Here is a 26,359-nt window from a genome sequence, read left to right as displayed (position 1 = left end):
TGGAAACTCCAGAAACCACCGCTGGCACTCCCAGCTGCCCAGCAGCCCCGGGGGCAGGCGAGCAGCCAGGAGACAGAACCCACTAAAGGAACTCACGTTGACCAGAGCACACGCACCTGCCCCTACGCCGGAGGAGAAGGACGCAGGATTAAACCACAGCCAGCACTCTGCAAACAGGCAAGTCTGCAAACTGGCTTCTGGACCTCCTGACGAGGAGAGAGCCAGAGCGGGATGAACGGTGGCCCCCCAGGACCCCCCACCCCCGGAGATCTCTCTGGAAACACACTTCCTAATTGCCCATCACCAATCTGTGATGCCCTCCCTGGGGAGGAGGGGTTTGAGACTCCCGAGACTGCGTTTTGGAGAGTTCCGGAGTCTCCCTCCTCCTGTGAAGGCTGTGAGCATGGTCCACGAGCCTTGGTCCACGAGGCTCAGCCACAGGCACATATAACAGCTCAGATGCGACCATCGCGTGCAGGGATGAAGGCTCGTGCATCGTCCGGGTCTGCTCGTCGGGAGTAAGAGACTCGACCCTACGGCCTGATGTTCAGGTGGGGCTGGAGGTGGGCTTCTTGTTAGGATCCCTCCCTATCTCCAAAATCTGAAATGAAGGGAGAGAAATTAAAGGCTGAGTGTTCACGGGTAAAGAACTCACTGTGTTTACTTCACTCCACTTTAAAAACTCTTGGCCTTAATGGTGGGGATTTCCAGATTTTTCCCGCTTGTCAAAACAGAAGAAGCTCCGTGGTGTTAGGAGCTATTGTGAGTTGGATACTAATTATTAATGCAGGTAATATACCTCAGAAACAGGAGATCACCAGAGAACTACAATTTGTGTAACAGTTTGCATGTGTGTGTCTTTGTAACCTGGGGCCCAGCACTGTGGGTACGGTGTGAGCTGCTGAGTGCTCCCCAGGCCCCGGATGGGTGTGTTTCCGGTCCCCTTGGGATGCTAACCTGCTAAGCGGAAGGATTCTGTTTTCTGCACATACCGGTCAGATGCCCTCAGCTTCGAGGACCAAACAGTAAGGACATCCGTCATCTCACAAATCAAGAGGTCTGCAGATAGGAAGTGTTCGGGTTGGCCAATTCCGTGTGATGGAGTCCTCAGCGACTTGCTGCCTTCCATGGCCCCCTGCACCCAGCTCTGCCGCCCTTGGGGTCCACCTGATCCTCCCCGCAAGCCGAGATGCTGCTCTTCTGTCAGGGAGATAAGCTTTCCCAGAAGTTCCCTGGGAGACCTCCCTTGCCGGGCCCTTCATCACGGCGGGGTCCCACGCACACGCGCAGAAGCCTGGAAGGTGAACAGGGGGCCTCTTGGCCTCTGTCTCGTGTGGTGACCTCGACCGGCAAGGAAGACGGATGCTGGGCAAGGTTATCAGGTCAGCAACTGAAACCCAATAGCCAACGCTGCTCCTTCCTGAAGCCACAGCCCAATGCCCTGCACATAGTAGGTGTTCAGTAAACACAAGCAAAGAAATAAAACATCCAAGAGACAGCTGGGACCGGGGCTCACTCGGTTCAATCTCAGTTTCCACCTTTGGTGCCCTGACCCCCCGCCACGGGCCCCCAGAACCGGCCCCGCTTCCCTCACTTCCATCCTGACCATGGCCGGCCCCTTCCCTTCCATCCTGGCCATGGCTGGCATTCCTGTCTTTGTCATTGTCTTGCTCTCGAGTCTCGTGCAGGAGACTTGCCCAGGCAGGGGAAGCCCAGAGACACAGAGGGAGAAGAGCTACCGATGGGCAAACACCCGTCCCCGCAGACACGAGAGACTGTCCCAGGCGTGGCCCCAGGGTCTGCCTTCAGATCGGGAACAGAGAGGCCTTGTCCACATTCCTGGGCCCTGAGGAGAGCACTCCACCTAAAACGCATTGCCTGGTGTCTTTCAGGGCAGAGAACGCGGTCGGGAGGACCGTGCTGCCCCGCGGAGGCCCCCATCCCGCAAGACCTACGGGCAGGACGCCTCCGTTCCTCTCAAGATGCAGGCGGGACTCACTGAAATGCCACAGCTTCTCCAACCTGCAGTTGTCACGAAATCTCAGGGACCTTAGGACCCTGGGACTCTGACCCACTGGAGGTCCCGCCACAAGTCCCCGGACTTGGAGGGGGTTTGTCCGCAGTGGCCAGGGAGCCAGGGAGGCCGTCCTGCAGATGGCCCATGGGTCCGCCCTCGGGACTGGCCTGCCCCACTCCTTCACCCCAAGGCCACAAACAACGAATAGGCTTGTCGTCTGGGGAGATAACGTTAGCCTCATGATTACCATTTTACTAAATCAGTCGTTTTAAATTAATTCCGTTGCACTCTGGAAAGAATTAGCTCTGGCTGACTTTTCCATTCCTGCTGATGATCGCGTTGGCAGAGTGCGGTTGCCAGCAGATCGAGCGGCGCGGGGGCGCTGGGGGCTGACGCGCTCGAGGTCCCTGGCCGAGGCGGGTACCCAGGAGCCCCAGGGCATCGGGGACAGAGGCCGCGGCTGGGCAGCTCGGCCTCCGTTCCCCGTGACGTCTCGCAGGACACGGCTAAGAAGGGCCTCCTCCGTGGTTGGCTTCGTCCTCTGCCCTTTGGTTCCCTGGGAAATGTGTTCATTAACAGGTCAAACTGCTTTCCTCTCAATTCAAGAGTCACAGGGAACCATGCCCTCAGGGAAGGGGACAGGGGAGCGGACCTGTGGGGTCAGGACCCTGCGAGAGGGACCAGGCTAGCAAGAACCATCCCAGGAGCGTGGGGAGTGGGCCGTGGACACAAGCGGACAGTCACAGGCTTGCATTCTGCCTTGACCTCCATGATGGGCTGAACGTGTGTGTCCCCCAAATCCCTATGTAGGAGTCTGAGCCCAGTGTGATGGTCTGGGAGGGGGAACCTGCAGGAGGTGACCAGGCCCGGAGAGAGGGTGGAGCCCCCGCGGTGGGATCAGTGCCCTTGCGAAGGGGCCCAGAGCCCCCTCGCCCCTCTCTCCACCAGGAGAGCACAGGGGGAGGCCGCCGGCAGCCAGGAAGGGGGCTCTGCCCAGAGCCCGGCCCCCTGCACCGGACCTCGCGCATCCAGCCCCCGGATCCGGGAGAAATCAGCATCTATTGTTTATAGCCCCGTCCACCGTGCTTGGTGCCGCAGCCAGAGCCGAGACTGCCCTCCCATCTGCTCCTCACTGTCCTCAGCAGCGGGGGGAGCGAGGTGTCTGCTCAGGGGACGCCGGTGGGGCAGTCATGGGCTGCATGAATAGCCAGACTGCCACGTGCTGGTGTGAACACGCGGGCCCGCTCATTTCCTGCCCATCACAGTCCTGTCAGGTCCATGTGATAACTATTCCCATTTTCAAGTGAGAACATTTAGGGACAGAAAGGTAAGCAATGACCAGGTGGCCCAAGGCCACAAAGCCACGAGTGGCAGAGTGGGAGGAATTGAATGAAGTGACACGTGACACGTTTCACAGAAATCCTGGTGTTTAGAAAAACTCAGCCACTGTGAGCTGTTATCGTTGTTAATTTTGTGCCTTCGTGGGCTGGAGAGGGAAGGCCAAACAGGGTGAGGATGTGGAAACCGTGCCCCCCTCCAGAAGGGACCCTAGCGTGCACGCTCCCGAGACCTGCCTGCCGACGTGGCCCAGGTGACCACCAGCAATCCAGGAGCTGCTTCCTCCAGACACTTCCATTCCCCACACACAGACCGCGGGAATCAGAGGGCTGGAAAGAAAGCGGCTCCGTGCCCCGCTCCCTCACACTGCTGGCGAGGAAACTGAGGCCTGCAGAGTCAGCGAATGGGGGCTGGACCTTTCCATCTGAACCGAAACCTCGCCCCAGTGGCCGGTGCTCACACACGTTCTCCACCCCCTTCGCCGACGTGCTGGAGATATCGTCTCGCTCTCTTGTGCGCTTCTGCTTCCCATCTGCTTCCTTCAGCCAGACTGCAAACCCATGAAGATGGAGTTCTGTCGGTGTTGTCCTCCGCCGCGTCTCCAGAGCCAAAAAGTGCCTGACATTTTGCGGCCACTCAAAATCTGGTGTTGAGGGGTGCCTGGGCGGCTCAGTCGGTTAAGCGTCTGTCTTTGGCTCAGGTCATGATGCCAGGGTCCTGGGACCGAGCCCCACGTCGAGCTCCCTGCTCAGTTGGGAGTCAGCTTCTCCCTCTGCCTGCTGCTCCCCCTGCTTGTGCTCTCTCTGTGTCAAATAAATAAAATCTTAAAAAAAAATAACTCAGTGTTGATTGAGCGAGTCTCCGGCCTACAGGGTGAACCCCTCATGAGTCCGTGTCTGCTGTGTGAGCAGCCCCCGGTCCACATCGGGCTCTGCCGACAAGGCGCTGGCAACAGCCGACCCCACTTGGCAGCTATTCCCGCACTTGCGGGCATCGCTGGGGCACAGTCCCCCCTCCCAAGGCTGAGTTTCAGCTCCACAGGGTCTCTCCTCTAGGCCTCCAAGCTTTAGCGCCTCCGATCTCGTCCCGTTGCTCACGCGGCACGCCCTACACATAGCAGCCGCTGCACGTGACGCACTTGAGTGCTCTGGTCATGCGTTTAGTTCCTGGCTGTGACTTTGTGCAGGTTAACAGTTTGTTACATTTAATGATTTCTTTTCAGACCACTGCTGTGGCTCCTGTCTTGGCCGGACTGAGACCCAACCCAGCACTCCGGATAACTCCCTGCTGCCACAGCCTTCCGCCCGCGACCCCGGCGCCGGGGCTGGGGAGGCGCCCTGTGCCCTCGTGGCTCCCTCTCCCTGTCTCCATCTTTGCCTCTTGCTCCATGGTGAAGCCTCATGTCTTCACCGCCGTCTCTCTCCTGAGACGGTAGGGACACACCCGAGGACAGGGATCGTATTTCACGCGTGTTTGCAGCCCGACTACTGCGTAACATGCTTCCCATAATAGGTGCTCGGTTATGCTCAACAAGCTTCACAGACGTTTGGTGACCCAGATATTCCAACATGGTATGAAAGCCACCTGTTTGCACGGGCTATCCCACCTCATACAAATACCAAAGAGAAAACAAAAAGGTAAAAAGTCCACGTATCTGTAAAAACACAATGAAACAGACAGCAAGGAAGAAACTAGAGTCTCTGCTTTAACCCCACAGTGCAAACTGGGACTTAGAGACATGCCATGTGGCGGGGGCCTGTGAGTCCCCCCACCACGGTGTCAGGCTGTGATTACGTCTGTGTGTTACTCCTTACATTTCCGCGTTGGTGTTGACACAGGTGGCAGGGTTCTCAAGGACGCTGTTCCTGCCTGAGCTCCGTGGAGGGCTTGCGGAGCCCTCGGATGGCAGGCAGCCCGGAGACCAGCAGGGTCTGCCCGCCGGGAGTCCCTTCTCCGTCTCCATCTCCCTCCTCTCCCCCATTTCTGGAGGAGCACCTCTTAGAATCACGTGTGCAATAGAGAGCAGCCCCTTTATGGCTGCTAGCGCTTCCCCTATGTAACCAGGAGGGCACTGTTGTGCAATTCAGAAATTAATTAGCAGCGGATGTTTCGAGAATACAGGTACAAGTGGGAAGCCGTCGTGAGCTTTTTCAGCTGTGTCTCCGGGGTGCTTTTCCGCTCCAGGGGGGCACCTCTGGCCTCACCCAGAGATGATCACCATCAAGGACCCTCCCCGGGGCCCCTTCTTCTCTCTGGCTAGTGAGGACACAGCTGCAGAGGCCACAGCTGGCTGCACGTCAGGGTGTTCACGGCTGCCCAGTGGGCTCCGCAGGTCCCTCCAGCCCAGGGAATGGAGGGAGAAGACACCACCGACAACCTGAGCGTCAGGAGGCCCAGGATGGTGCCTCGTCCGGAGAGGAGTCTGAAAGCTCTCCCTCTGGCATAGAACAGAAGAGTCGTGGCAGCAGAATCACGGCAGGGAAGATAGGAATAAGCCAAGGTGTCCTTTGGGGCTGCGGTGACAGAACCTTCCAGAAGAGGCCAGGCCTCTTTTTCCTGGGCTCTTGCTTCCTCTCATGCCATTCCTTGTGTCCGGGACATCTTTCCCTCTCGTTACTCGGTGCCCACATAATGCCCAGGTTGCAGCCGATGCTCAGTAAATATTTACTGGATGGAGTAATGAAGCTCCAGGCATTGAATACCTAGCCATCCGGCAGGAAGCCGCTCCCCGTCCCGCACAAAGCCACTCCCTCCGCTTGTGGCCTGACTTTCTGCCGCACGAGCCCTGATGTCATTTCCAGTTGTCGTTACTCATGTATGAGTCTGTGTCCCCCATTGGACAGACTTGTCTTACTCCTGTTTGCACACAGCCCTGCAATTCCCAGGGCAAGGACTGAGCCTGACGCATTGTCGATGTGCAAGACACATTTACAGACTGAATTTCTGCGTGAACTGCCCGCTGCCTGGGATGGTGAGGGAACGCCACTCCGGGTCACCAGGAGGAGTGTGGAGTAGCCCAGGGCCAAACAGGGGTCCCTGTGCCCACTGGGGAGGCCCTCTGTGCACACAAGAGTGTCCCTGAGCCTCTGGAACCCTCTGTGTCAATCTCTCTGTAGGGACCACCCACCCAAGACAAGCAGCAGTGAAATGCAGGTTATTTAAAGATGAAAACAATCAAGGCCCAAAGGACTCCCCCCTACACAGCCCTAAAAAGGCGTCTATATAGAGAACCTGTACCCGGAAGAGAGCTCTCAGCAGAGATTCCTTTTTAACTCATGAGACTTCTCTGCGGGGCATGGGCTGGCTCAGTGGGTTAGGCCTTGGGCCTGTGCCTCGGCCCCTCTGGGCCTTGGGAGATCTGTTTTGTCCTACGTGGGTGTCGGGCTCCTATGAAACGATGCATCTCACTCTACTTCCGGACGTGGAAGAGTAACATTTGACCGGACCCTCGGAGGCCATGGCCTGTGTGTGGTTTCTGTCCAGTTGTAGGAGGCGGGGCCCACGAGAGGCAATTAGAATTCGATGAGCACCAGTGGGTGGGGGTGGGGGGCGTCTTGGGGTCTGTGCCCTTGTGAGAGCCCCAGAGAACTTGCCTGCTCCCCTCCCTGCTCCCTGTCAGGTGCACACACGGCAAGGAGCACAACCCAGGGGGCCTGTCCCCAGAGCCCAGCCACCCGCATCCGGATCTTGGCTGCCCCGCCTCCAGATCTGTGGGAAAAAGGCCCCATCTGTGGCATCTGCCCCGGCCGGCCGAGCAGGATGAGCACATCACCCTGCCGTCCCGAGACCGCCTGGGAGAGCCAGCTCGGCCCTCTCTGCCCCTTAGGACACGCAGCCCAGCATCTACTTTCTCACCAGCCGTGAGGATCCTCGAGTCCAGCCTGAACTGCGTTTCCCTCTTTGTGGGGCAAGAATTCCCTCAGCAAGGATCTCCCTCCCACTCGGCAGACGCTGACTTCTCGGGCCCCCAGCGCAGAAAGGAGGCCGGCTCCTCCTTCCTCAAAAGGCCAGAAAGCAGCCCACCCACATCCCTCCTCCAACGACTGGAGTGGCTCCTTCCCGAGCTGCCCAAGAGGCCGCTCCACCAGCGGCTTCTCCTCCAAGAGATCCGCCCGCGTCTCCAGGTCAGCAGCTCCGGGCCCGTCTTTTCCCAAAACCTCTCTCCTAAAGCATGACAAGCAGGGTCCTCCCCACATTGCACATTGCCAGAGAAAAGCAAGAACCATTTGGACCAGAATTTATTTGACCGCGGTCCCTCCACTGGGCTCCGGGGTCAGCCTACATGCTGCTGAAAGAGAGGCCGGGCCCCCAGACAGCGCGGGTGGGACAGTCCGGGACCTCCAGGGACGGTGACGGGCAGGAAAGATGGGAACAACCGATGACGGCCGTTCAGGGAACCTCGCTCGCGGAATTGTGAAGAAGAGGAAAAAGGCAGCAGGTGAGCAGGCGTGGAGCATCACCGATGTCCACACGCAGGTCAGACCAACACGCAGCACAGCCATTGCAAAAGAAGGACCCCACGGTGAGCTCAGTGCTCTCCCGGGAGCCGGCACGACTACGCCTGAGACATTCTCCTAGCCGGGGTGGCATGATGGTGACGTGTCCACGCTGCAGTGAGCGCCTGGGAGTCCTTAAATCAGTCCCAACCCCGTGAGCCCTCCAGACAGGTGGCTTAGGAAAGGCTCAGACCTAAGACGGCCTTCCACAAACAGGCGTGTGCGTGTGCACACATGTGGTGCATGTGCGAGTGTATGTGTGTGCGTGTGTACATATGTATACACTCAATGTCAGGGGCCACACTGACATGCGGATGCCTGCAGGTGCGCCTCCAGGAAGACCTTCCCTACATCACTGGAAATAGGTCACCGACATTCCCACTGGTTGTTGGATCACCTTTTCTCCGTTAATCGAAGACATCTGCTCCTGGAAGTCAGTCATTAAATTGCACCCACCACCCACATTTCCATTCAAATTAGCAAGGGCTGGCATCCCAACATGATTTGAAATGTAGCCGTAGCTTTATCTTCAAGACAATAACGGATGCACGTGTTGGAAAGACCTTGGGGCAATCCCATTTCTCCCCGCAGTTGCCTGCTGGAGAAGACGCATTGTAGCCACGTGGAAGTAAGACAGGTCACCGCGAATGAGCCCCACTTGGCACCTATAACGACCCAGAATCATAGTCCCATCAGCAAGCCGTTCACCAGAACCCCAGCCACCTACCTTAGCCAGGGAGAGCTGGACTGTGCCGCTCTGGTCCTTGTCCAGCAGCCTGAACAGTTCTAGAATGACAGAGAAGGAATGAAATTAGGCTTTGGAACTGCAAAGAGCTGCCTCCGTCCACCGACTCCCCACGAGCCCCCTTCCCTGACCCCCCAGCTCCCACCTGGCTGCAAGGACTCTGGAAAGCTCCATGGAGATTTAGTGCCCTGCGTGGGTTTCGGGGCAGGCGTTCCCCTGCCCCAGGGGACACTTGCAGCCATGAGCAGAGATGGTCCCTCGCCCTCTCCACCCTCTGAGGCTCTAGAACTTCGTTCTGTCCACGGGGGCCGGGGGAAGGAGGGAGCTGTGGACAGACTGCAGTCGCCTCCTTGGTGGGTGAGCCCCTCTCGTAGTTTCATCTCCGGCCTTTTCCCGTTAGGGCCGCCCTCCATCCCGAGTGAGGAGACCTTTCCCTCAACAGGACACCTTCGTGAGCGCCCACTGCCCGAGACGGAACACACGCCCTGCCTGTTGGGGGGACCCAGACCCTCCTAGGAGCTGACTCAGGCTCTGCACATGACCCCAGAAGAGACACTAACAAATGTTTAAGCACCGCTCCCGGGACTTGCTCAGCCTGGCCCAGTGACTGCACGTGCAGTGGACAACCAGCACCATCCACCAATAACAACTGTCAGAACAGCGTTCAGAGTCTCCGCAAAAGGGCAGCACCTGACCTCGGGCGTGGCCAGCTGGTGCCACCGCCCCCAGGAGGCCTGCCTGGCTCTGCCACCCAATCCTGCAGTGGAACGGGTGGGGCTGAAGGACAGAGGGACTCACTGAAGAGGGTCTCCAGGCTGATGACACAGGCCACGAAGCCATCAAAGTCGATGCTGAGTCTGCCATCTGCGTACCGCAGGGCAAGGGTCTGCTGCACCTGGGTGCTGACCGTGAAACCCACGGCAGGGAACCTGGGTCACGATGGGGCTCCGGGCTCAGGGCTGACATGGCCGGGCCTCCTCCATGGGATGCAGAGACTCTGGCCACCCCAGAAAAGGCAGAGAAGCTGGGGGTCACAAAACTCCTGCCCAGCACCACTCCCCACTCCCAGCAGCAGCAAGATCCTTGGGGAAAAGACCCGGCAACACATGGATAGGTAAGGCGCTCACGAGGCCTTCACATCGGTGTCCAAAAAAAGAGAGTGACCACGGGTGGTCGTTCGCCACCATCCCGTTCAGATTATTTAAAATGAGCACATTGGATCCCAAGACATTTTCTGCAGGACGTGTCCTCACCTGCCTTCCTAAGGGCCGCCCTCATGTCATGGGCGTCAATGGTCCCCGAGTGGTTGGAATCAGTTTCCCGGTAGATGTCCTAGAGCAGGACAGAGATTCCAGGTAGAAAACAGCTGTCGGAGGTCCCACCAGAGCGACTCCTTCCACCCACTGCTCCCTCGAGAGGATGAAACCTCCCTGATTCCTCGCGGGAAGTTTCCAGAACAAAGGGAAGAGCAGGGCTGAACGGCAGGGCTCTCCATGAAGGGCTCAGTATGAGCGCCTCCTAGCCCCCCTGAACTATGAGTTTGGTTTTGTGCTAGGTTTGAGCATTTTAGACTCTGCTCAGACTAGGGTGGGAGGTGCCGGACAGGGAGGGTCGAGGAGCTAGAAACAGAACTGACAAGGGACCAGAGCCCAGAGGACGCCCCCTGAGGAGCGAAGAGTTACCAGGTCCTTCCGAATCTTCAGCCAGAGCGTCCTGAGTTCCGCCGGCCCCAAGGTGCCCGTGCCGCTGCTCTAGACACATGTGGTCAAGGCCAATGCACCCGAACGCCACGGCCTGTGCACCGCGTTCTCTTGTGACACAGCGAGCGCCTCGGCCTCAGTGAACCACCCGTGTGCGCAGTAAGCACGGCCCCTGGGATCACGGTGGGAAGGGTGGCAGGAAACCAACTCAAATTAAGGTGAAAGAGTCAGACACCCCCACGGCCCCCCCTTTGAGGTCACAAGCCCAAAGACCTTGGAGCGGGGTCATTCATGAGATCCAACACCCTGGTCATCCTGGCTGTGCAGAGGGCTGGCCCAGAAGAGCTGGAAAGGCACCTCCAGATTGAAATTTCCGTGAGTGGTCACTGAAATAACCCCTTGGTGAGAATTCATATGTTAACAGAAAAGTCATCAGGACCATGGGGTCAGGATACTCAGCCGCACGGTCTGTGCACATTTGTCAGCGAGCCGAGAAGGGGCTCAGCACTCCCACCAGGACATGCTGGCTCAGCCCCGGGGTTCTGGGGACCTCCCTCTGTCCAACTCACACTCCCCCAAGCAGCGGTAACAGAGCCCTGGGCAAGACAATGGGGACCCTCTCGGAGTTAAGGCTCTGAAGCACCTGTTCTCCGCAATCACAGCTGATCGATAACCACCGGTGCATTTCAGACACACGAGGTTGTGACGCAGACTGTCACCCCCACCTCGTCCAACACGAGAGGTTTGCAGAACCCCTCTGCACGACTGCCGTGCAAACCAGAGTCATGCCTCCCGCCCTGAGGTCATCAGGCCTCATTCTTACACTGAAGAGAACCCTCCAAGCCTCCATGTTTCAAAGAAATCGCCTTCACCATGCACACCATGGACAACCGTGACCTGGCCCCACTCCCAGCAAGGACATTCTCCCTCTGAGCCTTTACTTGAGCTGTTCCCTCCACCTAGAATGTCCCAGCATCCCCCATTCCTTCCAAACACTCTTGCACATTCTTCAGTGTAAAGTGAGGATTAAACTGGGTCTGAGAGAACAAATAGGTTTTATCTCGTGTGATAATTCAACTAGTGGTCATGGCTGTGGGAGGGCTGCGTTACTACAGGAGACAGAGCAGACGTGGGAGGGGAGGGTGTGGAGGGGGAGGGGAAAGAAAGGGGGTGAGGGAAGAGGGGGGAGGGGGAGGGAAAGGGAGAGGTGAGAAGGGGGAGGGGAGAAAATGGGAGGGGGAGGGAGAAGGGGGGAGGAGAGGACTGGGTGGGGGGGAGAGGGAGGGGAGCCTAGCGGGAGCGAGGCGGGATTAACAGGAGAAAGGCTCAGGTGCCCTGCGTTTGCTGTCTCTGGACTAATGGGTTTGAAACAGTCACTGAAACATGGAGCACCTCAGCCTTCTCACCGTGCGAGGGAGAGAACCGTGAGCTTCCCGAGGAGCGAAATGAGGTGACGCGGTTTTCCCTACCGTGCGGGCAGCACAGCCATGCGCTCCACCTTCCACGCGCTCCACCACCGCGGGTGCCCCTGCCCGTCCCCTCCCTCCCCTCTCACGGGAAAGGTCGAGGAGCCATGAAAATCAGGGAAAAAGGAAAATACTGCAACACATAAAGGATACATCCATCAAGCTTATCATCTCCCTACAAGTGTTGACGTCGAATCCACAGAATTTTACATCTGTTTCTAAACATTCAAACGGAAAAGGAGGTGGGAATCGGGTTCTTTGGAAGGCAGGAAGAGAACCTCCCAGCGGCAGGTGCTCGGCCTGGACTCTGGCCCCACGGGTCACCAGTCCCAGGGCTGCTGCAAGCTAACCTCTGAGCTCTGGTTCCTTCCTCCATCAGTGAGAATAGTTGCCCCAAAGGCCGGTTGGGGATAAAACAGGATAATATGAAATCTTAGCACAGCACTTGGTACACAATACACTCCTAGCAGGACAGCTAGCTCTGTATGGGCAAGCCCGCACACCTCGTCCTCAGAATAACCACACGTGGTCGGGACTATCAGCATTCCCATTTTGTAGATGAGGACACGGAGGCCCAGAGAGATTGAATAATTTGCGCAAGACCTCTGAACCAGCAGGGGCAGAGCCAGGGTCTAAAGGCAGGTGCTCCAAGGACAGCTGTGACACATTACTCGCTCACCTGCAGGCACCTGCTTGGAGCTGCCTCCCTGGCCTCCACCTCACCTGGTCTGCACCTGGAAGCCAAAGACCCGGCAGCCGTCCCCTTGTCTCTCACCCCTTCTCAGCAGAAGCCAGGACTGGAGCAGAGAGTGGAGACCATCGGGCCAGGGCCTGTGCCCTGCTCAGCTCCAGTCTGTCTCTCGAGGGCCCGAGGGCTCTCACTGGGCCTTCTCCTCTGTGTCCCACATCTCAGCCCAGTCCTGGCCCTCGCTGCAACAGCAGGAAGCCTCAGGTAGCCCATCCCCACCCTTGTGCCCATCCCCATCCCCTTCCCTGTCCCCGTCCCCACCCCCGTCCCCTTCCCTGTCCCCATCCCAGTCCCCAACCCAGTTCCCACCCCCATCCCTCTCCCTGACCCTCCCCCCGCCCCTCCCTAGGTCTCCACCCCCCACCCTTAGCCTCCCATGAACTTTCTGGAAAGCTCCAAGGAAGAACTTGCCTTTGGAAAACGCCTCATTCAGAACTGTCCTGAGTTCATGGGCACTGATCTCAGCATCCTGGAAAGAGGAACCCGAATGTGAGTCACGCCAGGTCCTGACAAGTTTCCAGGTGAGAGGTTGATGTGGACCAGAGAGCAGGTCCAAGGGCCCAGGGGCATCTTTAGAAACTCTAGTTCTCAGCTTCTCTGGGGTCCACCACAGCCTGGCGGGAGCGTGGCGAGGGGCGGGATCAGGAGCTGGCAGCGACGGGCCACGCGCCCACCCCCGAGTGGGCTCACATTCTCAGAACCACGAGGCCTCCGTCGTGGAGTGAGTACCTGTGGTTTGGTAGACTTGTGAACACCATACACAGACGCGATGTAATGCGTCATCCCACGTGATGTGATCCCTGTGGATTCACAGCCGCCAAGTGGCAGAGCTGGGATTGGAAACCTAACACAGTCTCACCCAAAGCACCCACTCCCCCCGCAGCATCTCATGCAGAAGACCCCCCAGACTGGGTGCAGAAGTATCAGGGAAAGATTTTCTGAGTGCACCAGAGGGAAGGTTGGCCCTTTAACTCTCAGATGGGGACAGGCCTTGGGCAGGACACATGAGGTGCAGAGAAGGGCTTGGGGCTGGGGGCTGGTTCCAAGTGACTGTGTGACATCAGCTGCAGAGCCTCCCGTGACCCTCGGGTTCATCGTTCGTACCGGTGGCCTCACAGCCTAGGCCCTGGCATGGCTCCTGGATACAACATGGGGAGGGCTCCGCAGAGTCACCCAGGTGCCCGGACAAAGACCCCAGGACCCTCTGGGCCAAGAATGCCACCCCCCTGCCTGCAGGAAAGAGTCTGGGTTCAGACCTCGGCCTGCCTTCTGGAGGCCACATGTGGCCGGCCACTCAACGACACAGCGGGGACAGTGACTGATGGCCCCACACGGCAGGGGAGGGAAGACAGGTGCCTGATGACAGACACAAAGACAGCTGTTTGCTCCTTGTTCTTGATGTTCTCAAAAAAACATGACCCTTGGCAGCTAAGGCAAAAGGCTCGTTAGTAAAAATACTGGTTTGACCATCCAAATAAAACAGAAATGGACTCATTTCTGCAAGAGTTTCCTGAGCAGCCGAAGGAACTCTGTGTGCAGTTTCATTTCCTGCAAAGGATTCTGACATTAGTTTCTTCTATTCCATTCTCCGCCCTGAGCTGCCCTGGGGGCGGACAGTATTGTTTCTCACCTTCTGTTAAGGACTGAACAAGTGTGTCCCCCAAATCCCTGTGTGGGAGTCTGAGCCCAGTGTGATGGTCGGGGGGGGGGCGCCTGAAGGAGGTGACCAGGCCCGGAGGGAGGGTGGACCCCCGCGGTGGGATCAGTGCCCTTGCGAAGGGGCCCAGAGCCCCCTAGCCCCTCTCTCCACCAGGAGAGCACAGGGGGAGGCCACCGGCAGCCAGGAAGGGGGCTCCGCCCAGAACCCAGCCCCCTGCACCGGACCTTGCGCATCCAGCCCCTGGATCTGGGAGAAATCAGTGTCTGTTGTTTACAGCCCCGTCCACCGTGCTTGGTGCCACAGCCAGAGCCGAGACACCAGCCAAGGCCCTGGGGTGCACCTCAGTAGCCTTCAGAGAGCAGCCCATGCACTGTACTTATGGGGCCGTGTGGAGTCCTGAGTCTGCTCTGATGTTTGCACCCACGGGCCTGGAACTGTGATAAAACCAAGTCCGCACACAGCATGGGATGGAAAGGGGCAGGGGGGCCACTGGCACAGGCCCCGGCGTGAATTCCGGGGCTGAGCGCTGAGGGCAGGCGGGCGGTAGCCAGGGTAAGTGAGCCAACTTCACCCACCTCAGAAGCCTATTGATTTAGAGACGTCTTGCTACCCTGCTTCTGGATTTCCTATTTTCTCAAGAGTCTGTCAAGGCGACAAGAGACGTGGCCTCGAGACCATCACTGTCCCCGCAGCGCAGGGAGAGACCAGAGCTAAGACAGGAGGAGGCCGAGGAGAGAGGCTGGGGCCCCTCGCCCTTCATGCCCACAGAGATGCCAGGGGACAGAGGCCCACGTGGCCTGAGGTCTTGGCCACCCTCCTGCCCATGGGGGAGGTCATGTTGGCCCCACTCACCTTCCCTGAAAGATTTCTCAGCAGGCTCCGGAACTGGCGGTCCTCCTGGAGCACTTCGCCGGGGTGCGGCTAGCGGGAAGCACAATGCAGAGTTAGTGGACGGGGGGTAGGAGGTTGCTGGGAGAATGAAGATTTCACGTCCATCACTCCCTATTCCTACTGCACACCTGCCACATGGCGGCATTGGCTCCGTGGGGCGCGGGGCGGCGTTCCCTCTCTGATGCGGGGAGGTGATCCCGCCAGCCCTGAATTTCCAGTTTCAACCCGGAATTGCTTTCAAAGAAGGACAGAAGTGCTGACAGCAGAGAATCTCCATCTGGCCTGGGGGCCCCACCCCCCCGAGACCCTCCGGGAGTCAGTGAACCCCAGAAACCATATGAACACATTGGGTAGTGTCTGTGTGTGTTTTCTTAGCGTTCCTCGGACTCTCAAATCGATTGCCCAGGATTCAAACGTAGTTGGGGTCACAGACTAGTGGACATAGGAGAAGTCGGAGCCAGAAGACGGAGTTGGGACACGGGAGGGACTGCGCAGTGGATTCTGCCCTGGGCTCCCAGCACCCTCTCGCAGTCGGTGGTGAAATGACAAGGCTGCTCCAAGTGCCCCTTCTGATGTGTGTCAAAGTCCCGTCAAAATCACAAATCATTGCATGACCAGGTCTGTCCAGAGACCTCCCAGCCCGACAAAGGCCCCACCCCCAACGTCCCTGCGGACAGATGGGGAAGTCACATACTTCCCAGGCGGCTTCAAGAGTCCCCAGAAGGCCGAGTCCGTTTTCTAAAACCATCGCCCAGAGAAGCACAAAAGGCCGGACATGGCCTGGCGACACGTGTACGAGCGGGAGTAACAAGAGCGGTCGTCAGGGGCGCCTGGGTAGCGCAGTCGTTAAAGCGTCTGCCTTCGGCTCAGGGCGTGATCCCGGCGTTCCGGGATCGAGCCCCACATCGGGCTCCTCCGCTGGGAGCCTGCTTCTTCCTCTCCCACTCCCTGCTGTGTTCCCTCTCTCGCTGGCTGTCTCTCTGTCACATAAATAAAAAATTTAAAAAAAATTAAAAAAAAAAAAAAAACAAGAGTGGTCATCATGCTCACCGCTGACGGCGGCCTCACTACCCGGGCATCTCACGGATTAATTCACTTACTGCTCATGACTGTTCTGTGGGGTGGGGCTCACTACCGTCCACACAGCATCGTGCAGTTAAGTAACGCCAAGACCGCACGGCTAGGCGGCTTTGGAGCCGGGATCCGAGCTCGTGCGCTTCCAGAGCACACGCTCTCGGGGCCAAACACGCCTGTAGCTCCTGGGCAGCCTCCTCGTGCGCAACAGGCGGACGGCGATGCCTCCCTACCGCTTACACACGCGATGAGCAAATCCCAGAGCACGTCCCAACGTTTTAGACGAAAAGTGATACACACTTGTCATCACACATGCATGACTTTCGAGAGGTTTTATAGAATAAACACATTGTGGTGTTCCTGTCACACAATACACTACACGCCGAAGTCCAGAGGGACGTCCACAGACTCCGGACTGGGGTTAGATTCTATTATCCTGGGAGGGAGGTGTAAAAGTACAAATCAAACAACAAAACCACGAAGCCAGGATACGGAAGCGGGCACGCGCAGGTGTGAAGCAGGCACGCTGCCAGCAGGTGGGAGCACCGCACACGGATCATGGGAACGAGAGAGACGTTTGCGTGATGGCGTATGTGAAACCTCACAGTTTCCTCATTCCTTTAAAGAGATTTACTGGATGCCTGGCATATGGCAGGGGCTGTGCTTGTGTTCTGTAAGTCCTGAGTCCCCTGCACACTCAATCCCCGCGTGTGTGTGTGTGTGTGTGCATGGGCGCACACACACGTGTGGGGCCCTGGAATCCTAGGAACTAGCAAGTCTCTGCGGGACCTCACGAGGGAAGGCTGGGCGGCTCCTAGTTCATAAAGGGTCAGAGCCCCCGAGCTTGTACAGAAGCCCCAGGGTGGCTGGGGAGCAGCAGCTGTGAGCTGAGACTGGGGCGTCCCAAGGGAGAACGATAAGCACTGCGACAGGAAGAGTCTTCCTGTAAAACAGCAGGTGTTTCAGGAAACCCCTAGACCACGGGAGGGGGAGATGGGAGCCCCCACAATGACTGGGCTTGAACTCCTGCCAACCTGGTGCCGTGGAGGCCTGAGCCAGCCTTCTGTTGATTTAACAGAAATCAAAAAGGAGCGGAAGGATAGCTCCTACCACCCGAATTGCAGGCTCAGATCCACGCCCTCCACTCGGGCACACGGGCCTTTCTGACCCCCTGGGACGGCAGCAGTTGAGGCTGCTGTGAGAGAGGAGTCCACGAGGAGGCTGGGCCTCTACCCCCAGCAGGATGGGGGTGGGGCAGCTCCATCACCAGGAGCTGCCAGGCCGGAAAGCGCCTGGTGCCAGGTGTCACGCTGACCCGGGGCAGGGGCGCTGCTGGGCACCAGCTGTCAAAGGTCTGGCACGAATACACCACTCGGACAGTGGAGATGGGCGATTCTGTCTAATGAGCTCATGAAGTAAGCCCCAGAGCTAAGCTGAAGCTAAGAGAACACTGCATGTGAACTCTACTGGCATTAAAATAAAAACATAAAATAACGCTGAATGAATGAATGAACGAATGAACGAACAAATGAACCCCAGGGCTTCTCGCACCTGCAGGAACAGGAGTGTACAAACCCACCAGGTGCCTCTCTCTGCCCTGCTCAGCCAGACCCCAGCACACAGCAACGGGGCAGACGGGTGGCGGAGCCCCATGAAGACAGTGCTGCTCACCCCAAGCGCCCACTGGCGCAGACAGGGTGGCCCCGCGACCCGACCCCTCACGGAGCAGGCCCCCCATGGGCAGCCTCCATGGGAGCCACCAGAGAAAAAGGACAGTGGGCTGAGGACAGGGGGTGGGTGAACCACACGCAAAACCGGTGCATTTCCCCCTGCAGCCTCTGCCCTGACCTCGCCCCTCCATGAGGCCCCCAGACTGGGTGCTGGCTCCAGCACCCCCAGACCCCTGGCACGCAGCGTGAGCCCATCTCCGGCATTTCTGGATGAGCTTTCCTTCATCGGTTTCATGCCCCTCCGCCATCTGTCCCCAAAAGCCTACAGGTCTGAGAGCAGGGGCTAAACCCTCCCTCCCCAGGCCTTCTCTGTCCTGCCCAGAACTGCTCAAGCACACAGGCGCGTTCTGTCTGAGGGTCCTGACAACAGATGCGGGGGACAGACAGCCTGGCCCCCAGGGGTAGGGATGAGCCACCAAGCCAGGGTCCCCCTGCTGCTGTCTCATCTTTGTCAGGAAGGGCCAGAGCCTAGAAAATGTTGTGGCCCTGAAGAACAAAAGATGATCATCCTTAATATGTAAAGAACTTCTACGAATCAACAAGAAACCCCGAATGCCTGCTCTGCCCCAGTGCCAGAGTGTGTTCTGAAAGATTGCGTACCTCGTGTGGGTTTCCAGCCACCACAGCCCCCATCTCCCTGGAACACAAAGAAAGGAGAAAGACAAATGCAATGAGTCAACAGCACAGCTGACCAGGTTCTCTCAGAAAGCATTTTACTTTTCTGAAGCATTGGCTTCCCACCCAAGACCCTCAGTCCCTACGAGCACCAAACCATATGGACTGACTCCTGACCCACATCCCTCCCTTCAGCCCCCAATCCCCCCCACCCCGGGGTCTGTGACCAGACAAGAGCTGCCCAGCTCAGAGGCCCTTCATGAAACCTGAAATGTTCACCTGGTGGCCCGCTCGTGGGGGATTGTCTCTCCAACCGGTCACTCTCCCCTCCCTGGGGGACCCAGCTCTGTGAATCCCTACAGACGCTGCCTCTGAACAATAAGCCAGCAAGCCCACAGGCCGTGTATGCATGCAAACACGTACACGGTATGTGGTGTAATGTGTGTGTGTGCTGTGTGTGTGCTGTATGCATGTAGGTGTGGGGCATGTGCACACATGTGGGGCGTGTGCATGCATGTGTGTGCTATGTGCCATGTGTACGGTGTGTGGCGTGCATTGTGTGGTACATGTGCATGGGTGTGTGTGCCGTGTGTGCACGTGAGTGCATGCATGTGTGCGTGTATACGGTGTGTGAGCATGGGTGTGTGTGCCGTGTGTGCATGTGAGTGCATGCATGTGTGCGTGTATGTAGTGCGTGTGCATGGGTGTGGGGGGGGGAAGCAGTGCTCCCTCTGGATCCCACTCGCTGGGCCCAGGGACCGTCCTCGCTGGAGGAAAACTGCCCAGCCTTGACCTGTTTGAAGCAAACAGCCTGGTGTCCCCTAGACCCACAAGGGCAGGAAGGGGACACCGAGTGAAGGACCCGTGGGAACCGGGACTTTTACAGATTCTGTCTGGGCCCCGGAGGCTGTGAGCCAGGAGCCCAGCACCCGCCAGGACACGCGAGCCCCCACCCAGGCACTGAGCCCACGTGGTACCGCAGAGGGCCAGGATACGCACAGGGCCTTGACCTTCCATGAGAACAGCCTGAGGCAGAAGTCTCCATCCTGGAAGGGCTCGAAGGTGGATGGCTCCCGCAGGCTGGCGTGGGCACTGGAGTGTGCTGGAGGCCCAGGAAGAAGTTCTGGCCAAGGGGCGCGTCCGTGTGGCTCTCCAGCTGCACAAAGCAGGGCAGGGTCAGGTCCCTCGGAACTGGAAGACGGCAGCTCGAAAGTGTGGTCTTACACTCTGATTTGGAGATGGATGATTTTGAACACCGGGCTAGGAACCAGGAAGCCTCGGGTTCTGCTGAGGAAATGCCCGTGTCCACCAGCAGGTGTATTTGGGCACTTTCAGTGCCAGGCCCCATGTGAGGCACTGACTCTGTTGATGCCACGGTGGTCGACTCCTTGCCCCCTCCCCGGTTAAGCAAAGGGGCGCGGAGCAGGGTCTCGGGTGCACACTGCACTCCTCGCTGGGGTTCTGTCCTTAGGAACCCCCCACTATCAATCCCATAGACACTTCTCTGTGGCTGCAACTGGGCGGCCCTGAGCCCCCAGCTCAGGCCCGTGGCTGGGGGTGGGGAGCTGAAAACCTGCTCTTAAGCAAAAGCAGCCAGAAGGGCCCGCTTGCCTCTGCCTCTGGGAAACCGTTTTGCAAGCAGAGGGGCAGTCAGGCTGGGAGGCTCCCCAGGCTCCTGGCTCTCCGTGGAGGAAGGACGCACCCCGTGACCCCTCTGTTTGGTGGTGGGAGGGGTTGGTGTGTGGTGCACGCTAACTGGAGACAGCAGGGTGCCCAGGCTGTCATTACGGTGATTAAGCCGCCCGTGGCACTGCGTCTTTACGACCCATCTTCCTCAAGACGCCTGTGTCAGAGGGCCAGTGCTGAGAAGCCGCAGGACCGTGACTTCTGTGTGACATGGAACGCCCACCCCAGAGGGGACGGCGTCCATTCACGGTCACCAGCCCCTCTTTGGATCACAGGTCTGCTGTGCGATCACGAGGCCTGACTTTGTGCGAGACGGGCCAAGCCCCCACTGGAGGCGCTGTCTGTCGGGGGCTCTCCCCTCAACCAGCCAAGCATAGGGGCAGCCAGGGAGCATGTTAAGTATGACACGATGGTGTGTCACCGGGGAGACACAGGAAGAGCCCAGGAGCCAAACTGATAAAGCCAGTGCTTCCTTTTCTTACCGGAGACCAGGGCATTTATTCCTGTCACTAGATCGAGGAGCCAGGGGCGTGCCGTAACCGCCTGGTTCCCATCAGACCACCAGGCACACAGGGGCCAAGGTCACCACTGTCCCCTCCTGGGGGGGGGAGGGCCAGTGGGGTGGGACCAGCATTATCTCTGCCACCTGCCGGGGTCACCAGCTCACAGGATCGTGTGGCAGAACCAGCTTCCCTCCAAAGAAGCAACCGCTGTGGCGTGCCCGGGCTTGAAGGCCGCCAAGCCACATCTTCCTGAAGGAAGGACGCCTTGGCCAGCGCTCACGTACCTCTTTGGGGACCTGCGGAGCAGAAGGAAAGAGCGGGTCACCCACGATGGTGAGGCCCGCCCTCTGTGCCCTGCGACCCTCCCCACATCGTGCAGACAGTGCCTTCTGACCCTGGAACGTCCTGGGTGAACTTCCAGGCCGTCTGAGACCACTGCACCCTAGAAGTCTGAAGAGGAAAAGGGGCTGGCCTTTGACTTTATTTTCTGGTTGTGTTTTCAGGACCCCACATTCCCGGGGGGCTTGATGAGAGCTAACATCTCACAGACCTGCACACCTGCACCCAAACCTGGAGCAGTGAGGCCAGTGGAAGGAAATGCAGGATCCTGACCCCAGGTGACAGGCCTGCCCAGCCTGAGCCTGTTGTCACAGCAAGATGATGGGGGACAGGGAGCAGGACAGACATGCAGGGCTCTTCAGCCTCCGGGGCATCAGGGCTACTCCCCAGTTGGTGAAAGGCTTTCAACCTACACAGGTCTCCGGATTTCAAACACCCAAAGCCTTAGGGGTCAGTTACGGGGATCACAGAATGGTACCCCCTACAATCCCAGGTGCCCCCACGATCCCAAGTGCCCCTATGACCCCAGGTGTCTCCTACGACCCCAGGTGTCTCCTATGACCCCAGGTGTCCCCCATGACCCCACGTGCCCCCTGCAGCCCCAGGTGCCCCCCTACAAACCCAGGTGCCCCCTACAACTCTAGGGGCTCCCCATGATCCTAGATGACCCCTACGACCCCAGGTGCTCCCCTACAAACCCAGGTGCCCCTTATGACCCCAGGTGTCCCCAACAACCCCGGCTGCTCCCCACAACCCCAGGTGCTCCCTATGACCCCAGGTGCCCCCTACAGGCCCAGATTCCCCCCCATGACCCCAGGTACCCCTCATGATCCCAGGTGTCCCCACAACCCCAGGTGCCCCCCACAACCAGTGAGGCTGGATACCTAACCACACACTTCCCAGTAGTGGAAACAACCCAGCTCATCTGTCATCATGGGGGCCACACCAGTGAGGTGACCTGACAGACCCCTGCTGTCCCCCGAAGGAAGGTGACCTTGCCTGGACCAACCCACTCCTCGCTATCCCAGCCCTCGAGACTGCAGCAGTCCTGCACAGAATGAAGGAGCTCCCCCCTTGCTAAATGGGATGCTGCCCGGTTCACACGTCCCTGCACCGAGCCAGTGAGAGCTTTCACGTTCACTCAGTTGAAGGTTGTTTCTCAACAGCGCCAGGAGCAACCGTGTGCGTCCCCGTACAGCACAGCACCGGGAGCTGGGCAGACACTCCCGAACCACGCTGGGCGCCCTCCCGGGCTTCGTCCCCGCGAGCAGGGTCTGGTCTGGTGCTTCCACGCTCTAGGCAGGGCGGGAGGGCCAAGCTCGGTGAGAACTGGGGTTATTTATTTGAAATTCGTTTGTTCCGCCATCAAGCCGGGATTATGATTCCGTGAGCATTCTTCCCCCGTGAGACACGCGTACCACACTCTGAACTCAAAGCCCTAAGTTCCAAGAGACGGGAGGAAAGGAGCCGGAGGTGGCGTGAGCTTGGCAACTGGTTTCTCATCACAACACTTCTTTCTCACACGTGAGTTTATACGGAGGTGTTGGGCCTCCAGCCGCTCTTGTTCTTCCTGATTAGAATTGTCTTTTTCTCTGGGGTGCCTGGGTGGCACAGCGGTTAAGCGTCTGCCTTCAGCTCAGGGCGTGATCCCGGCGTTGTGGGATTGAGCCCCACATCAGGCTCCTCTGCTATGAGCCTGCTTCTTCCTCTCCCACTCCCCCTGCTTGTGTTCCCTCTCTCACTGGCTGTCTCTATCTCTGTCAAATAAATAAATAAAATCTTTTTAAAAAAATTGTCTTTTTCTCAAGAAATTCATTCTTCACAAAATGACATAAAAACAGCCCCCACGCATCCCTCCGGAATTTGTTACAAGGAGTCTTATGAGAAGTAGATTGCGATTTGTTCCTGGCTGGGCTTGTCAAACCCCAAAGGCCTGGCTTCACCGCATCTGTGAGGCCATGGAGTGGTCGAGGGGTCGTTACCTCCATGCACCACAGCCTGGGATGGAGCTGTGATCCCCAACCCAGAGGCTGCCAGGCCGAAGGTGGCCATGTGGCTCCCTCCACTCCAGCCATGCCTGCCTGTGTGTCCCAAGAGGAGCCTCAAGGTCGCCCAGCGTGGGAGGAAAGGAGTCTCTCTAGCTTCCATATCCAGCCTCCCTTCCCCTTTCAAATGCCTCGTGCCCCCCGTTCTTGGCTCCTGTCCCCTGAGAAGCCTAGACTTGGAAAGTCTAAAGACTGCAGTAACCCTGCGCGCTCGATGACAGGCAAAGTTTAATGAATTACTCATCCGAATGTTAACAACATCCTATGTAAGCCATAGGAATGAATCTCTAATGGTGGAATTCAGGCCCCAGGAAGGCCATTGGGAGAGGCACTCGGGGGGCAAGAAGAGTGCTTGATGAGGACCATTCAAGTGATAGGAAAGATGCTCCCGGATTCCCTGTCAACACAGTCCAACCGAAGACATCCAGTGTGTAATAAAGGGTGACCCGGCTCCAAGTACCTTGTAGACGGCATAGCCGATGCTGAGCGTGCCCTGTCCTATCCTCTTGAGGCGCCGACGATTCTTCTGCATCAGACCCAGCAGCACTGTGCAGCAGGGTTCGCCGACGCCCCCCTCCTGGCTGTCGTCCACCTCATCCAGATGGATTTTGAACTGGGGATTGGTCCAGTAAGTGGCTGGAGGTCGCCAGGAGGTCGCCGGGAGGTCGCCAGGAGACCATGGCTTCCCCCGTGGGGGATGAGGAGGCAAGGAAGAATACAAGGGAAGAGCCTTGGTCACCCCAGAGAACACGCAGCTGCCGGTAAGCGGGCCTCGGCGAGTTTTCTTTACAGGATGGCGAGCATGCCCTCCTTCCCCCCCTTCCCCTCCCACACACCAGCAGACACATCCCGTGGCATCCGGAAACTTTGCACAGGTCCGTCTGATCAACCAGAGACCCAGACACGCTCGACGGGGACTCCTCGAGGGCTGATGGCCCAGGGCTTCCCTGGGATGCTCACAAGTGACCCCCAAGTCTTCTGGGGAAAACGGTTCACGGCCCCAGTTCTCAGCTCCTGGCCCGTGAAGAAGAGCCCACCTCCGAGAGGGAGATCTCGGGGTGTGGGGGGAGTCACATCCCAGGAGGCCTCTGCTCACAGACTACAGAGACAACCCATCTGGTGGGCGTCTGTCCCCCCTGCCCTGGGGGCTGACCCTCTGTCCCTCATCCAGATGGCTGCAGTGTTGAGATCCCAGCTCTCACAAGTCACTGAATATGCATGAGGGATAATGATGGGCAATTAAAAAACATATGAGCCACACCACCTGCGGGCATTCTAAAAGACTGCTTCCCTTCAAAGATGACTTTTTAAAATTCTCTCAAAACAGTGACTACACAAGCCAAGGCACAGAGAGGTCAAATGGGTTGTCAGAGGGCACACAGCGCTGACAGTCGGGCAGCAGAGCATAACTGAAGACAACAGGCCTGATGGGCATCCACGCACTAGGGCCTCAACAACTTTAATAATGATGTGCCCTGGGGCGGGGGGGGCAGGCCTGGGGGGTCCTCACATCCCCTAAATGAGGGTCCAACTCAATAACAAGGCACACACAGGTGACCAAAGCCACAGACTATTACCAAGAATGTTACCTATTCAATCCTACCTCCCCCAGAATCCCCACGTCCAGATGGCTTATTTCGGGCACAAATGCGGAGATTTTAAGGCCAAATCTCTGCAGTTTCATGGGGAGACAGAGGCAGCTCTGGTATTCCGCACTCGGATATCATTACCAAAGGGCAGGCACAATCGGTCCCTTCCTGACTGCTAGGTGGCCGTGCCAATGGGGTCACGAGGGGGATTCTGTGCAGAGACCTCAGGCGCCCCCACAGCTCCGCGCTCCCAAAGAGACCTGTGCAAACTTCCTACCCATTTTCTAAGCGCTCGCTAATGACGAGCATATTTTAATTTCTCCCAAACGCAACATCACGGCAATCCCTACATTTTTTGTTTACTCCTTAACAGAACTGGAGAAAGAGAATAAGCCATAAAAACAGTGCACGCCATTTACAGAACACCTCCGGTTTACACAGCGCCTTGCACGGTGGACACGAACGCTGCAGCGTGAGGGTCAGGCACCAGAGCCCGGCCGAGGGAAACAACTCTCCCGGGGCCCTACAGCTGCTGGGTCGAGCTGCTGCCAGGTGCCAGGCGTGCAGCTCCGGCTGGACGGGGGTGAAGGAAGACGCGGTGGTCGGAACCCAGCCTGCACGCACGTGGGATTTTATTATCGCCGAGCACAGCCCTGCAATGAGCTGCATCTGGACAGCGTACAGTCTGACCCAGCGCAGGGAAGGCAGGGGGCAAGGGCGCTGAGAGGTGGAGGGAGCTGGCTTTGCTTTCCTTCATTTCTCCTTAGGGAGGTGGGGTCAGTTTTTCTGTATCTTCTTCCTGGTGGCTCGGCTGATTCGACCTAAGAGGAGTCTGGGCGCGGATGCATCAGTGATGTCCGGTGAGCCACAGGGGGCTCCCCACCCTCAGTGAGACGACCCCCCCACCGGTTAGTGCAGAGGCAGGGGTTGCCCAGACCATCACCGGGGTGGAGCTCCAGCGGCTCCCGTGGGGCTTTGCCTTCGAAACAATGACGATACAGATTCCCCAGGAATATAGGAATTTCAGCTTTCTTAAAAAAAAATTTTTTTTTTTGGTTTGTATGTACAAAGTATTGACCCACTCAAAACATATGGAGTACCTCCTATGTGCTAGGTACTAGGGCTGCAACCGAGTATGAATCTCAAAGCCGAAGACCCCGGGATGCCCCAGACACACAGAAGCTACAGAGCAGTGCTTGCCAAGCTCAGGCCTCAGCCGGGGGCTGCAGAGCCACTGTCCACCCTGCCACCCTGGCCTCCAAGCTCAGAGAGAAGCAGGGCTCTCGAGGGGCGCCAGGAGCCAGAGAGCAGGCCGAGGCATTGCACAGCCCGGGGAGGACAGGCCAGAGGGACTTGGGGCCCCACAGCCCTCCCTCCGCCTCACCTGGGAAGTTCCCACAGCCCCCGGCAGTGGAGCCCCGCGTCCAGCAGCCATTGAACAGGATCAGGTCCCATTGGTGCAGCTCCTCGCTGCTCAGGGAGTCCGGGGACAAGTTACAGATCTCCAGCCGAGAGAACTGCCCCAGGAAATCCGAAAATGACATCCTGGGGGCAGAAGGACCAGAGGGCTCTGGGTCCAGGAGAAAGGAGGGTGTGCCTGACGGGCCCAGGACAGAGCAAGGGACCAGCTCTGACCCTGTCCATGTCCCCGGGGCCACTGTCCAAGTCCCTGGCTACTGTTGGCGTCTCCGTTTTATTAGAGAGCCCTCCTTGCACG

At 58.1% G+C, this 26,359-nt stretch overlaps 1 protein-coding gene across 1 annotated transcript in view; it reads right to left on the bottom strand.

The window, feature by feature from the left end:
• Positions 1-7,694: 7,694 nt before the first annotated feature.
• Positions 7,695-26,359, bottom strand: part of LOC103667285 (calpain-8) — a 39,285-nt gene continuing 20,620 nt past the window's right edge. The window contains 14 exon segments of the mRNA XM_008695408.2: positions 7,695-7,860; positions 8,583-8,637; positions 9,395-9,525; positions 9,840-9,928; positions 10,279-10,347; positions 11,916-11,980; positions 12,922-12,979; positions 15,023-15,091; positions 18,466-18,502; positions 19,480-19,591; positions 19,594-19,636; positions 20,954-20,965; positions 23,514-23,689; positions 26,027-26,187. Of these exon segments, the coding sequence (XP_008693630.2) occupies positions 7,833-7,860; positions 8,583-8,637; positions 9,395-9,525; positions 9,840-9,928; positions 10,279-10,347; positions 11,916-11,980; positions 12,922-12,979; positions 15,023-15,091; positions 18,466-18,502; positions 19,480-19,591; positions 19,594-19,636; positions 20,954-20,965; positions 23,514-23,689; positions 26,027-26,187 (1,105 nt within the window). The 3' untranslated portion in view covers positions 7,695-7,832.

This window comes from Ursus maritimus, unplaced genomic scaffold (assembly GCF_017311325.1).
Source record: "Ursus maritimus isolate PB19 unplaced genomic scaffold, ASM1731132v1 scaffold_2, whole genome shotgun sequence".
NCBI lineage: Eukaryota > Metazoa > Chordata > Mammalia > Carnivora > Ursidae > Ursus > Ursus maritimus.
The sequence above is the reverse complement of the archived record's forward strand: the minus strand, read 5'-3'. Positions and strand labels throughout refer to the sequence as shown.